Here is a 15,032-nt window from a genome sequence, read left to right as displayed (position 1 = left end):
ACAAACAAATAGAAATTTCAAGTAAAGCAACGCTAAACCATTCAGAATAGAGGAAAATGTAATTAGGAAAATACCCTGCAACAATAAAATTAAGAAAAAAATAAAAAGATTCACATGAATACCACCCATTTCCCATGTACTTCAATATCCTACCACCAAAACTTCAATTTTTAAATAATGTCACCTTAGCCATGCATGAAAATAATATTTCTCTAAGTTAAAATGTTGATATTTTTTATATGACATGAAAGATTTGAGTGACATAAATGTAAAAAAAAAGTAAAGTTTAGGGGTTGGCTATGTAAATGCATAAGAAATATGTGGCATGCATGTAAATGACCACCCAATAAATAAGCCATCACCCAAAATAAAGCCTCATAAGATAACCTATTGATACATCCATCTCCATCTAGTTAAAAAAGGACTAAATCCAAGCACCCGACTCCCTCGCATTCTCCTCTGGCGTCGTCGCCGGCGCCGATGCACTCTAGGAAAATCAACATCGTCATCATAAAAAAGATCGTTAAAAATTTGATTAAGCCGGTCCTCGGCGCTGTAAAAAACACCTCGATCGATGTTGTTATGGAGATCATCTCTTTCAATCACATAATCTCCCAATATCAGAGAGTTTGGCATCGAAGAATTGATGAAGCTGATGGCATCCTGTCTGTCTCTCTCAAGCTCGAACTCTCTCCACTTCTTCTCGAGCTCGGGATCGACCTCCTGAGGCCTTGGAAATGGATGATCTTCTCTTGCGTGCTTCTGTAGCTCCATGAATGTCCCCACAAATGAACAATTTCCCTGCCATACAGCAATATAAATAAGCAAGATGCAGGAAACCATATGAAATACCGCTTCCTACTCCTTTATAAGTATATATTTATAATATGTTTTAATGCCTTATAATCTTTTATGTGATCAGTCCAACCCACATATATAAAAAATTATGGGCCAAAATAGTCTGAGATTATAGAGAATATCGCTAAAATGGCCACCTGACTAGGTATTAGGGTTTAATCACTATTTAATTAGTCTAACTGCTCAATGAGACTTTTACATTGTTTAAGACTATGTTGACCGTCTACCAATACTTGAGAAACCATATTAATTTTTTGGAGCATTTATCTACATACCACCCAATTGTTATGTATTTACATACATAACACCTAAATTTTACTTTTATATTTATACCCCTCAAAACTTTCATAACACATACAAAATAGCGCTAATTTAACTTTTAAAAGGTGAAATCCATCTTTTCATGCATGGTTAAGATGACATATCTGTAATTGAAGTTTAGGTGTTAGATTTGTAAAAAAAAAATAATTGAGTGGTATGAATGCAATTCTTCCTAATTTTTTTTCTCTGTGCTGCTCTATGAATCGACAATTTAACACAACGCTTCCTGTGTGAAAGAGATGCAATAATTTAACCAACAAGCTCATCTGCCAGAATAACAGCCTAAGCAAAATTATTTAGGAAAATTTACATACATAGCACACAATTCTTATGTATTTACATATCTCACACCTAAAGGTTCATATTCACATACACGGCACATTGGGCTTTAAACATAAGCATGAAAAGCCGTATTCCACTTTTAAAAGTCGTAATTGCCCTATTTTTTATGCCATATAAAATATTTGAGTACTACGTGGGTAAAAATGAAAGTTTAGATGTGAGATACGTAGACACATAAGAATTGTTGTATATATGTAAATACCCCGATTATTTAAGGAATACCTGCATGCAGCTCCTCCTCTTGTTGTTCAGGTACTTCCGCGCAGGCCTTATCACGGTCCAACCTTTCACCGGACTGCGGCAGAGAGGACACTGAGGACATGGGAGCTCCGAGGACTTCGATTCACCGTATATAGCTGGAGTAAGGGGACAAAATGTTTTTGGATTAGATGACATGGATGACATGTACGCCTTCTTGAATAATTCGAGGCAGTTCGAATGTTGGTAGCTCGTGTCGCACATGTATGGACGACAGCCCTTTTCGTGAGATGAGCAGAGGAGGAGGATCGCGTTGTGTGGCGGTTCCATGCAGACGGCACAGGTTGCGCTCTTCCAATCCATATCAACAGAAGATGCTGACATTTGGTCTTGCTTGAGTTCGTTATATGGCTTGAGATCTGGGGACGGTGGAGAGTGAGGATAAAAATGGCTGAGATGGGAAGAGAGATAGGCTTTCTCTGGTTCCTGTCATCTTAAGTAAAGTCAGAAGAAGAAGAAGGGGAAGTGAATTACAGTTGTGAATGCATTGAATCCAATGCTCCACAATGAAATAAGAGAGTGTAGGGATTGGCAAATGGTTGTTGGTTCTGTTAACTCAATTGAAAATTTTATTAAACCAAAGCAAATAACAAATAAAACCAAACCGATCAAATAATATATAGAACAGAACCAAACCGATCAAATAAGATATAGAACAGAACCAAACCGAACTAAAATAAAATTCAATTTATTCGATTGGCTTTTGGTTTACCCAAATTTTGAAATCCTAATGAAGATTTATGCACTCAGTCAATTTAGATTGATTGGTTGATGGATTTAAATGAACTGTAATATAATTAGATTTTCAGTTTAACCGAGTTTTTTTCCAAACCAAACTAATAACCAAAATCCAAATAGCGTAATTAGAACCAAATCAATCGGTTTGGCTTTTCAACTTAAACCAATTAATGCACACCTTTACTGGCTTGAGTTAGAGAATGAGAGAAGCTAACACGTACAAGTTTTGCTAGTGACCAGTTAAACCAACCTAAGCCATGTAAATATTTGGGCAAATTTTGAAAAAAGTAAGTTGTGTTCTGTAATCTCAGAAAGATCAGACTTAACAAGAGCTGTTAAGGGTCTGGTTGATCATAACTCATGAACCCAACATCTTATAAACATAAGAATACTTTTGCCCGTTGATTAAATAAATAGCAAATATTTTTATGCTCAGCAGAAGTTATGATTTAGACAATATAAATTCAAAAGAGATCAAAATGATTTTCAAGCTCAGTAGTCCCGCTTTAAACGTGAACAAGTCTAAGTTGATATTGGTTAGACTAAAGTTATTCATATTCCAGAAACTAAGCAATGATTTTTAAAAAGTTCAATTTTGCATGTAAATTTTTAAATTTTGAATTTTGCATGTCATTACAGATTAAGAAGATTAACAATAAGAGTAGGTAACGACAGTTGATGCGTGATAGAATAGAAAGATAAAACAATTGAGATGAATAAAATTATTGGCCTGGTGATAACTATTAAGTATTATAAAGGATGCTATAAATATAATTAGTTCTTACACTGTAAAATTGGATTAAAAGATAAGACATACCAGTCAATTCTTATGTACTTACATATCTACACCTAAACTTTGATTTTTACATTTACAACACCCAAATCTTTAGTATCACATCTAAAATACTACTATTTTAACTTTTAAATGGTGAGATGCACCTTTTCATGGCACACAAATAAATATTGAAGTTTACGCGTTAAATATGTAAATACATAAGAATTGAGTGGTATGCCTGTAAATCTTCTAAAATATAATTTATAAAGCCCATTTCAAGGAAAAAAGGGATGGGCTGCAAAGACATTAGCCCAAAGAAAGAGAATAACTATTGAGAGAGAATTCAATGGAATTGTAGGTTCTAAAATGACAAGTTCAAGAGATTTCAGGCTTAAATAGAAATAAGAGATGGAAATATGAAGGAAGAATCAATACTTGATTACCAATAGCATATCATCTAGAGATAATGCGCGCATTCCTTGAGATATAAGATTAACAGCTACATACTTTCAAAAGAAAAAAAAATGAAATCACAATCTATTTATTTTTGCTATAAGGAAGGAATTTATTCTGTAAAGATTCCAAGGCAATACGTGGAGAATGCTAACCACAAAATATATAATAATAATTACAGATAATATAATCATAAATTATCAAAGAAAATTATAAAAGGTAACGGTGGTCTTAAAATAAGATTGGTGAGAGTTAAAATGCAAAAATAAGTAATCACCCAAGATGAGTAAAGGGTAATTAAAACTTCAACTTTCAATAAAAAATTTACTGGATGGATAGTTGATTGTAATATGAATAATGCCCCACTGGTTTTAGGGTGAGCAAGAAATAGATCATCAATAAATAAGGAGTATCTTTAATGGAATAAGAATAATAATGATAATGATAATAACAATAATAATAATGATAATAAAAACAAAAATGATGATAATGATCATGATAATAATAATAATAATAATAATAATAAGTCAAAAGATGGAAAATGAAGTAAATTATTATGGCGATGGAGTACTTTTATGTGATGGGATAAAACCATTAACTTGTATTAAATAAAAAGATTATAAATTTTACAAAAAGCAAACAATTGTAAGTTAGAAAATTTGCAAAGAGTAAGCAAAGTCAGATCTACAGCTTTTTATGATTTATATTATGAACGAAGTACAAAAAATAATATAAAATAAAATAAACAACTTGTAAGATGAACTAAGCTTTGCAAGCTTTGATCACGCTTAAGAATGAAGATCAAAAGAGCATGCATTAATAAAAATATATCAAGAAAAAAATTCTATATTAAAAATTTCATATGAATTCACTCGTTTAAGATCCAAAAACAAAAAGCAATATGTCCAGAAGACAAACTATTGAGATTTGGAGAGTCTGAAGAGATATTAAGGCTGTTAGATTTTATGTTACTGAGAAAAAATGATTTTTCGTTGATTTGAATAAATTTATTTATATAGCAGAAAGAATCAAAATCTTTAGAAAATGCAAGATTCAAGGAGAAAACATCTCCTCAAAATTTGAAATTCTAAACTAACTTCCTTATATCAGAGAGATACCATTTCATCAAAGTTCAAAAGTCTACTCAACTTCTCTTGATGTTAGCAGCCTACATTTTAAAATAAGAGAGTAAAAAAACCTTCTTCCATTGAAAATCATTTGGTTTGCATGGGAGTCTTAACCTTTTTTCGCAATCTTAAAGGCCTTCTTTAGCCCATCTCACATTGAAGTGGTCTTCAAATTCACAACGCAATTCATCTATCATGGGCATTCATGGATGATGGTATCCTCAGGTATAGAAAAACTACATAAATGGAAGAATTTCATTCTAAGCCTTTGTATGCCTCAAATTGAAATTTTTAAGAATATGGTCTAATGCACCACTTATTTATGCCTATATGTGTATAAAAGAGGAAGCTTCGATTCAGTTAGGTGTTCATCAAATTCTAAAGGGCCTTCTAGTAATTCCATAGAAATCTATTGTCCCTATCAAAATTAATTTATTAAAGCAACCACAAAAAGCTTCTGAATATGCTAAAAAAATAAGTTCATGTACTCTCACCACATATTATGCACACATTCTTGTTAAAATAATCTACTATAACGGATAGGCAATTAAACTCATGGCCTCTGTGGAAGTCCAATGAAAGAGACTCACATAAGAAACTAACACTATGCAATATATGGGACAATAGAAAATTCACAAAAAAAATATAAAGAGAAGATTTTTTTTTTCAATTCAACTCTTTCCAGTAAGAAGAAAATAGATTAATCAACAGTGTACAATGTATATGAATTAAAGTTAAAATCAAATCGAGCTCGAGTTAGTTTGGCTTGGCTCATTAAAATTTTGACTCTTACTCAAATTGGCATCAAATCAAATTGAGCTAAGTCAACTATAAATCAATTTGAGTTTACTTGAAATTTAATTTTAAATTATAGCATTCAAAATAGGCCAACATAGAGTTAGATATAAGAATGTTAAAAGTGTTTTCTCAATTGGAAAATTTTAAAACAACATGATTTTGAGCTCCTCTCTTGAACTCAAAAATAATCTAACGCCTACTTTGAGTTAAACCAGAGTTCAACTTATGGCTCAACCAATCAACTAAAAAATATCTTTGTTCTTCCACTAAAAGAGTAATTTAAAAAATTGTGAAAAAAAACCTTTTTGATACTGCACTATCTTCTTGCATTAACTTTCAAAAGTGAAAGGCATTTCCTCCTTTCATGGTTTCATCTATGGTATATAGACATAAATATAATTTAGCTAGATTGATAGATTTTATTTGTCTTAGTACTAGATCATATTTTCTTATTTTTCCGTACATAATTTTAAAAAGAAATTAAAATTTGAGACACTTCTATTTTGGAATGGATCTCTTTTCTCGCATTAAGGTTTTTTAAGAGAAATTTCTCTCCCATTTTGGTTTAGTAAACAGACACACATATACAAAAACATATACCCACACGCGCCCGTCAGCCTACCCGCCTCCAGTGCGCACATTCACACAAACATCAAAAGGTAAATTTCACTTCTTAGTTGATTTAGCACAGAAACTCCATCATTCAATGACATTTCATGCGCCACAGCATCCTTGGGTACTGAACTTTGTATGTTTTAGAAAATAATTGGTTATCTACTTGCCTTGATAACAATCAAGCATGAAAAAAAAAGAAGTCTTATCTGGCTCAACTGTCATCTCACCCAAGGGAAGAAAAATTAAACCAAGATTGCCACTAATAAACATTATGCTTAATTGAGGGAGACAAGATCAGGATAAAAAAATAGAAATAATTTAGATTACAATATAAGATATATCATATTTTATCAATGCAAACTTCAAGGTGTATGGATTGCCAAAGATAAAGTGTCACACATCAAGATGTATAACCTTATGGGCACTGTAATTGACATACTAGTGACTGCAAACTCAAAAGTATAAAAATCAGTCCACATTATGCTTCATTCCATCTTCAACCACATCAATAAATACGAACTTGGCTAAGGTATAGTTTCCAAATATAAAATGTCATATAATTTCTCTAAAATCAAGTTCAGTTAACTTAACATATATCTAAGATAAAGAAAAAAAAAACTATGCCATCATGACTTGGGTATTTAGCCTGAAAAACTCTTCCTTGGTCTTACCACGCCACTTCTTGTATGCTGAAAAAGCATATCAGTGTTGCTCCCTTCTTGTAGACTACTTCTGGGGCTTTCTTCGCTATTGTAGAGGTTTCAGTTAGGTTTCCTAAGAAAACTCAAACATGCAAACCACCTCTTCCACCAAATTCAACCATCTTTAAGATTTTTGACATCTAGATTGAGAGCACATGTACAAGAATTTCTCGCATAGGTAAACATATCACTATAAGTTGTCATAGTTCCTAATTGTTGTGAACACATGAAATGATGGAAAATCCCTTCTTGGGCCCCCAATCTCTATCAAGCCCTCCAATATTTAGTTGTCATGGTCAATGTCCTAGCTTGAGAGGAGATTGGAATGAGTGCTTGGTTTGTACTCATGTTTTCCTCTGGATCAATGGCGAGGTTGGTTCTTGTCTTCACCATTTTTCCTTTCAAGCCTATAGTGCTTCTCAAAACAAGAAGAAGATAGTGTGGAGAGAGATGCCTTTGTTGTGGTTTGGAATTATATAAGAGAAAAATATTGATAACTAAAAGATTTTTTAGATTATAAGAGGCTTAGAATTAGTAAAAAAAAATTGATTGCGAGATATACAATCTTATGGATGAAATTGCATAATTAGGAACCATTATTGTAACAAAAAACGATATTTATGTTTGATAGATTTAAGTAAATTGAACTCGATTGCAGAACAAATTGCAGATATCGATGGAGTCATAATAACAATAATTAAAGCTAGATGGCTAAAAGAAATAGCTTGAGAGTATATGCAATAGTAGAATGTCATTATATCATGAAAACTTGTAAATAAATTTTATAAAATTGTAAATGCTCTTTGGGTTGTGTGTTTGACAATAAATAGGTCGTTCATAATAATGTTATGTGTGGCAAAAAAAGAGAGAATAATAAGATGACTGTATAGTAAATTTATGAAAGAAAGTATGTAAAATAATTAAATTAAAATAGTGGTAGGAGTGGTGATTTTTAAGTTAAGGGGGTAGTAGGTAATTTGAGTATGCAGAGAAGAGGCAAGTAGATGGACCCGCATAATGGATTAATAGAATTAATGTGTAATGATTATAAAGAAAATATATATAATAAAGTGGATACAAGTTGTCAAGAAAAATTTGCACAAAATAGATCTAATACCTCATGTAACACAAAACAAGAATGAATATAAAATGAAAAATCATAAAATTGCTATCAAATATTAAACAAAAAAACAAATGATGAAAATTTGATACAACAGAACATTTAAGTGCAAAAATTTTAATAGAAAGTATCAACCAACAAAAAAAAAAAAACAACCGCATCGTCCCAATCAATCATGAAAGGGTATATGAGAGTTAAATATAAATTAATTTAGCAATCTTTATTAAAAAAAAAAGATGCGTCTCCAAGGAATGTAAAGTTATTCGAGATATGAGCACTAGTGTATTAATGATAAATATTAAAAGTTGAAAAAAAAACTTAAATCACAATAGGAATTATATGTCCCTTAAAAATTATATGTTGTATATCTTGTGCAAATAACTTAGAAATCTAAATAAAAGAATTGGAAAATTCATCATAAGCTTTACAAAGAATAGATTTAGAATCAGCAAAACAAACATTAAAGATATCCTATGTAATTTAAGTAAATATGATATTGAAAATTATAAATCAATATTATAGGATAACCATGTGAAGCAGATTTAAGTATGACAATATGGTATACAATTTATTGGGGAAACTAATGAGGGCATAACTTATAAAATTAAAAATAAGGGATTAATATAAAAACCCAGCTAAGTGTAAATGAATAAAATGAAGATTTTAATTCTTTATTCAAATAGTTATGCAATAAAGTAGTCAGAAAAAAATGTAAAAGAGAGGAAAAATTAAGTTGAATGTAGAAGGATGAAAGTGTATAACAATAACGTTAAAGAGATAATGAGAGTATCATCAATTAAAACAATGTTCTAGAAATCAAACCCGACGGACGGGTCGAGAGGGGGAGAGTGAAGAACTAGGCATAAAAAAGGGTGGAAAATTGATGCCATCATCTCTGCAGCATTAAAAACAAAAGTATTCTCCCACACTGCAAATCGTAGGCAATCAGCTCTCTAAAACACCATGAAAGCACCCACTGATGCAATCATCTCCCTCCTCAATTAACTAGACTTTCTTTAAATCATTATTCTATAAGAAAATCCTCCTTGATGTCGACAAGTCTTTTGAGTAATACAATAGCAACTATATATAAATTAACATAAGCCTCAGCAAACCATAAAATAAAATTGTTTTCCACACATCCACTTGCTTTATCTAAACTCCTACTAAAGAGGGGCGTCTTCCCAGCTACGTTTCACCAACTCACATGGAGTTCCTTTATTCCTCATTTCACCGCATCAACATGCACCGATTAAGCAGCCAACTAGCCCGGTGGGCTCCATGAATGACACTCTATACCTAAAAAGTGCATGCATAAATGTCATTCTCAAAACATAATAAAACACTAGGGCCCCCTACAGAACCCTAGAACCCAAAAAAAATCGAGCAAAACGAAGGGACCAAATTGAAAATTTTTCCATACGGCGACAAACAGCGATGGTGAAATGTATAGAAGAAACTGCGGAAAAAAATTGCAACCCTAGCTAATCATAAGCATAAATTTGTCGACCTCAGGAAGAGTGAAGAATCCGGCGCCGACCGGCGATTAAAAAATTCAGCCTTCTGTTGCTTCGGATCAGCTAACGATCGGCAAAAAGATAAATAGTTTCGCCGGCGGTGCAGGTGGCGGCGCTTTCAGACAAGCGGGTCGCCAATCGCCGCCTTTTATAGGCGTACGCCTCGGCTCCTTAACAATCATTCTAACATTCTCGCCGAACTTCGAGAATGCACTGTGCAGGGGGTGGTACGACAAGCTAGAGCTTTTGTCGGGCAAGGCCCATGAACGAATAAACAATTTAATGGGCCTCTGGGCGCTTCTTTTATGAATAAATAGGTGCGGCTAAGCTCTGTGAATATTGCAATTGGCTACGCGAGGAAGTGCTCTCTTTGGTCTCCATCGGCTAAACTTTATGGATATTGCTAGTTGGCTAAGCTAGCAAAGATCACCGGATTGTCGATCGGCTAGGCTTGATGGTGATAATTGGTTGTTCTTTGACTGGCAAGGGGTTGGCAGGATTGATTTGATCGGCCAAGTCTTGCAGATAGAATAGTCAAGTGTGGCCGTCGACCAAAGATCCCTGATGAAAAATTCTCTCATCTCGTCGAGAGGGCAAAGCTAGGCTATCTCATAGAAAGTGAATCAGTGTAACTTGATAGGTAGTCACTCTTAGACAAAGAGATCCTGAGAGAAGGTTGAGACTTGTCTTTATTGATTCTTGATGATTTTTAGGGGGATTAATGGATATCTCTGACAGAATTGCATATGTGAGGGGAAGAGGGTGGGCTGCACCAAATATTTTTTGTTGACATTCATTTTTGATGCAACACATATGAAACGCCATTTTTGAGTTACACAGGATCGTATCTGAGATCATATGTGGCCTAATGTGGCTCAAGGAGCCCATAGGATATTTAAATATATGTTGTAGGTGTGATATTTGGGGCATGCGCCGCCGTAGTCGTGCTCTGAGCCGATCATCACTAGCTTGACACCATTTTCGATGTCCTTTGCGTTGATGCCATTCCAACATTATGGGGGTTGTGTCTTGTTGATAAATGAGTTAATGTGACAGAATATCGACGAAATTATCGTGCATGTGTTCATACCTTAAACCTAAGGCTGAACAGATGAATTTCGTACATTAATGTTTTATTCGGTGACAAGCATTTGGAGCGTCTTCTCGGGGTTCAGAGATGTATTTATGACTCCTACAGGTTTTGAGGATCATGTCTTGCTCATATCCGACCTTCCCGAGGTCCCACGATGCTCGAAACCCTTCCAAAAACTGAGTCTTTTCCCGAAGCTCGATTTATGTGAGGACAGGTGTGACCACGCCCGAAGGTGGCGTGACCACACTGACCAAACAAAACGCGCGGTGTAATTATGTTAAGTCTTCGGTGTGACCACGTTGACTTATCATCCACGATACTTGCTACAGTGGCTCGACCACGCCAGAGTTTGACGTGGCCACTCCGGTTCAACCTGTTTAACGATTTCTAGCCTACAATCCCAGGATGTCCGCCGACGACGCCACTAGGACCACGGGATAGTGCTCTCTATCTGGTTCTTTACCCAAAATAGGCATGTGGAGTAACCTAGGCCCATGCATAATGAGGTAAATGGTCAATTCTTGGCTTTGTAGTAAGGGATATGAATTGCCTCGGTGGCAAAAGAGGGGGAGATCAGTCATTTTTCGGATCAAGAGAGTAGAGGGGAAAGAGAGCCTTGAAGATAGCTTGAGAGGAGCTTCAAAAAGAATTATAGAGGGAGATTTTTCATGTTCCATAAGAATAAGCCAAGGGAAGCCATTTTTGCTCCATCTTCTTTGCCTTTTTCTTCATTTACACGTTCTTCTTCCTCCTCTCTGGTGACTCCTTGTGAGTTGAGCCCAGAAAAGCTTCTTCCTAGCTTGGAAGAAGAACTCTGACAACCTCATCATTCTCTTCAGCAAGGAGAGCTTCTTCACCACTTTGAGACGGAAAAAGGAACGACTACCTTCTAACATCATGGAGCACGGACAATCAAAGAAAATGCATCATCAACCACCGACTCAGTTATATTTTTTGAACTCTTGTGGTTTAGCATCCTTAGAAACCTAGGTCTAGATGTTAGAGGATATAGGTTAAGATTTTTGTGTTCTTGGAGGAAAGCAAATATGATTAGGTGCTTTGTGTTTTGCCCTAAATCCAAAGAGTAAAACCTATACCTCTTCATTTTAGCCCAAAATTTGAAAGTCGGGGTTGTATTATTCTCATTGTTTGCTTTGGTGGTTTCATCCGGATGGATGTTTGAAACACATCAACCAAGAAGACGAAGGTGTTCCTTTGTTCAACTTCTTCCCAATCACGAAGTGTCCTCCTTGCAAGGGAATCCCCACTTAGTATCGTATAAACGGAGGTGGGTGTCATATTGTCTTGTGCAATATAATGTTGGTACACCTCTCCATCACTTACCCTAGGTCTCCCATGACTTTGCTAGGATGAGCACGATTCATTTCCGGATCCAATCGGGTCTCATATCGCATGAGTTTGCATTTCAAATTTTTGCACTACATGAATTTCAAAATATGCATTAAAAACATCTCTTTTCGCATGTGGTGTGATCAACCGCCTCCACCGGCTCGATCGACACTCTCTTTTTCGTTGACTCGATTGATTTTCCGTCGTCAGCTCGGTCATCTCGATCGAACATTTTTGTCATCTCAGTCGATCGACCGCCACAGGCCTGATCATCCCCATCGACCACTTCTGTCAACTCGGTCAATCCGCCGACACTAGCTCAATCATCATAATCGACCACCTTCAGTCTGCTTGATCGATGAGCCGCCGCCAACCTAATCATATCGATTGACCATCGTTCATCGATCAGCCACCTACTTCGGTCTGATTGACCATCTTCAATCTACTTGATCGAACCTCTGTCACCAGCCCAATTAGATCAATTGATCAGTCTCCGTTGATCGGCTACCCAAGTCGGCTCGATCAACCATCCTTGGTCTGCTTGATTGGTCAGTTGTCGCCGCCCCAATCATATCAATCAACCATTCCTTTGTTAATCGACTGCCCATGCTGGCCCAATCAACAATCTTTGTCAATACGACCGATCTGTCGTCACCGGTTTGATTATTTGCACTCTATAGTGTGCTTGTGAGCATACACCTTCATATGCTCGTGAAGAGTATTTGTGTGTTTCATGGGCGCATTACTCTGTTTATTTGATTCATGGTATCCTTATGTCACTTTGCACCACGTCACAGGTGGTTTACACTTGCATTATACTTTTGTGTGTCTGCTAACATGGCATCTTGTGTGTCCATGACCTATGTCACCTTGCACCATGTCACATACCTCTTTTTATCTGGAAGCTATGAGAGACTTCATGCTAGTGAAATATAGTCTCATAACTTCAAAATGACGTATTTTGGTCAATCATTCATCGGAGAAATCGATGTCGATGATCGTCCTAAAACGCGGTGCGAGTAGTGTGTCTCAAACCCTAATTTCCCCGTAGCGCACATAGGTGGACTCTGTGACTTCCACTGGCCCTGAGAGGCTCCATACGGACGTGTGTTAACTTTTAATTATCAAATTAGACACCAACCATGCCTCATGTATTAGATGGGCCTCCCGGAGGGAAATTTCCCGAGTAGAGCTGAATCGCCACCGAACCTAGCTACTTGCCCCGAACAAGTGCCAAAGGTTCCCGGGTGGGTGGGATGCTACGAACAAAGTGTGGACAATCCTGCGTCATGCAGGTAGACACCCTATATTTGTGACATAAAAATCGATGCCAACAGTGTTCTTTGGGAGTAGTTTTTAAATTCTTAAAAATTATTAATCTTTTTGGGATAACTTTCTGTTATTTTGCGCTTCAAATCACATCACATTTTTTTTTTATAAACTATTTTCTGATTGTTTTCAAAAAAAATTATGTCATGTGAAACTATTTTTTTTTATTAGTAATGTTTATGTGCGTTCTAAGAAATTTATTGTTTGATTTCCTAAAAAAATTAGGCGTGCATTTTCTGTTCGGACACCCGACGTACCTCTACATGTGTTGCAGGGTATTCCTGAGCTATTTTCAGGTTATTTAGGGATTATTTTCAATAATCCCGAAATAGCCCAAAAATAACCCAAACATAAAGACCACGGATTATTCATGTGCTATTTCGGTATTATTGAAAATAACCTGAAAATAACTCAGAAATACCCTGCGCCGCACGTAAAACTACGTCAGGAGTCCACACATAAATTTTTTTGAAAAATTAGATATGTATAATTCCCACCACATTTTCAAAGAATTTATTTTTAATAGTATAATTTTACCATCATCTTTTTTGTTAAGTAGCAGCCACTCCAAACAAATCCTATATTACATTTAGGTGGATTTTTTAATGGTGAGAGGAACGAGCTTTGAAATTTTTAGGACTTTCATATTGTATTTGAAACATCTCAATATTCGTGACTTTCAAGCGTACTCTCACAGTGTGTGGTGGGAATGATTTGTAAGCTTTTTGTGTGTTTTAAGATTTAGCTGCACTTAACTGGTCTTAGCAATATAAAAAAGATTATATTAAATATGGATAAAATTATTAATATGCTTATTTATTCTAAACAAAAAAAATAGGCATAATTAACATAATTAAGCTTCATTAGTCAAATGTGTTAAGAATTATAGAAGTAAATAATTTATTCCTATAAGAAGTTGTGAGGAATAAATTATTTCCTTAGAATAAGGAGATGTTTCTTTTCATATTTTATATTTATTTCCTTAGATTATGAATTAATTGTTTTCATATTTTATGTTATTTCCTATATCTCCTAATAATTAATAAGAATTGATTATTGGAGATATCATGTGATATATTTTTCCTTTCATATCATTTATTTTTTATTATTTTTTCTTATTATAGGATTCTTGTAAGTGTTTTTTATACTCTCGTTCATATCAATGAAACACATTATTCTAAATTTCAACATTAGGAAACTCATAATTGAGTGAATTTGCTATTAAAACTAAATGATCAAGTTAATTATGATGGGTAAATTAAACACAAGATCAGTAATAGTTAAATAAATAAACTATTTGTGCACATGTAATTAATTTGAGAGTTATTTAAATAAATATAAAGCAAAGCCAAATAAATTCTAAAATGTTGCAATATAATATATATATATAAATATATATATATATATATATATGTGTGTGTGTGTGTGTGGGTGTGTGTGGGGGGGGAGGGGGTGAGTGATAAATGTAGGACTTGTTTGGAGTCTTTTTCATTACTATTATTATTTAGTTATTTTCTTTTATTTTCGAAATTATATAAATTTAATATATTATTTGCATGCTTTTAGTTATTATTTTCTTAAGAAGCAAATCAATTTCGTTTGGAAATCACTCAAAATAAATTTAGGTGCTTTAAATA

The 15,032-nt window shown here is 34.6% G+C and overlaps 1 protein-coding gene across 1 annotated transcript; it reads right to left on the bottom strand.

The window, feature by feature from the left end:
- Positions 1 to 273: 273 nt before the first annotated feature.
- LOC110028947 lies at positions 274 to 9,844 on the bottom strand. Its single transcript, XM_020731025.1, has 3 exons — positions 9,617 to 9,844; positions 1,744 to 2,205; positions 274 to 801 (listed from the first exon to the last, which is right to left on the bottom strand). Exons 2-3 carry the CDS (start codon positions 2,101 to 2,103, stop codon positions 388 to 390), a joined length of 774 nt encoding a protein of 257 aa, XP_020586684.1. The 5' UTR covers positions 2,104 to 2,205; positions 9,617 to 9,844; the 3' UTR covers positions 274 to 387.
- Between the last annotated feature and the right edge of the window lie 5,188 nt (positions 9,845 to 15,032).

Source organism: Phalaenopsis equestris, unplaced genomic scaffold, assembly GCF_001263595.1.
Source record: "Phalaenopsis equestris unplaced genomic scaffold, ASM126359v1 Scaffold000540, whole genome shotgun sequence".
In the NCBI taxonomy this organism is placed as follows: domain Eukaryota; kingdom Viridiplantae; phylum Streptophyta; class Magnoliopsida; order Asparagales; family Orchidaceae; genus Phalaenopsis; species Phalaenopsis equestris.
This window is presented reverse-complemented; position numbering and strand designations above follow the sequence as displayed.

What these genes read in the sequence shown, in the direction of transcription:
- LOC110028947 (XM_020731025.1), bottom strand. Translation starts at nt 2,103, where the DNA reads ATGTCAGCATCTTCTGTTGATATGGATTGGAAGAGCGCAACCTGTGCC. An exon ending in AGAGGAGGAGCTGCATGCAG is followed by an intron (nt 802 to 1,743) that starts GTATTCCTTAAA and finishes GCTGTATGGCAG; the next exon opens with GGAAATTGTTCATTTGTGGG.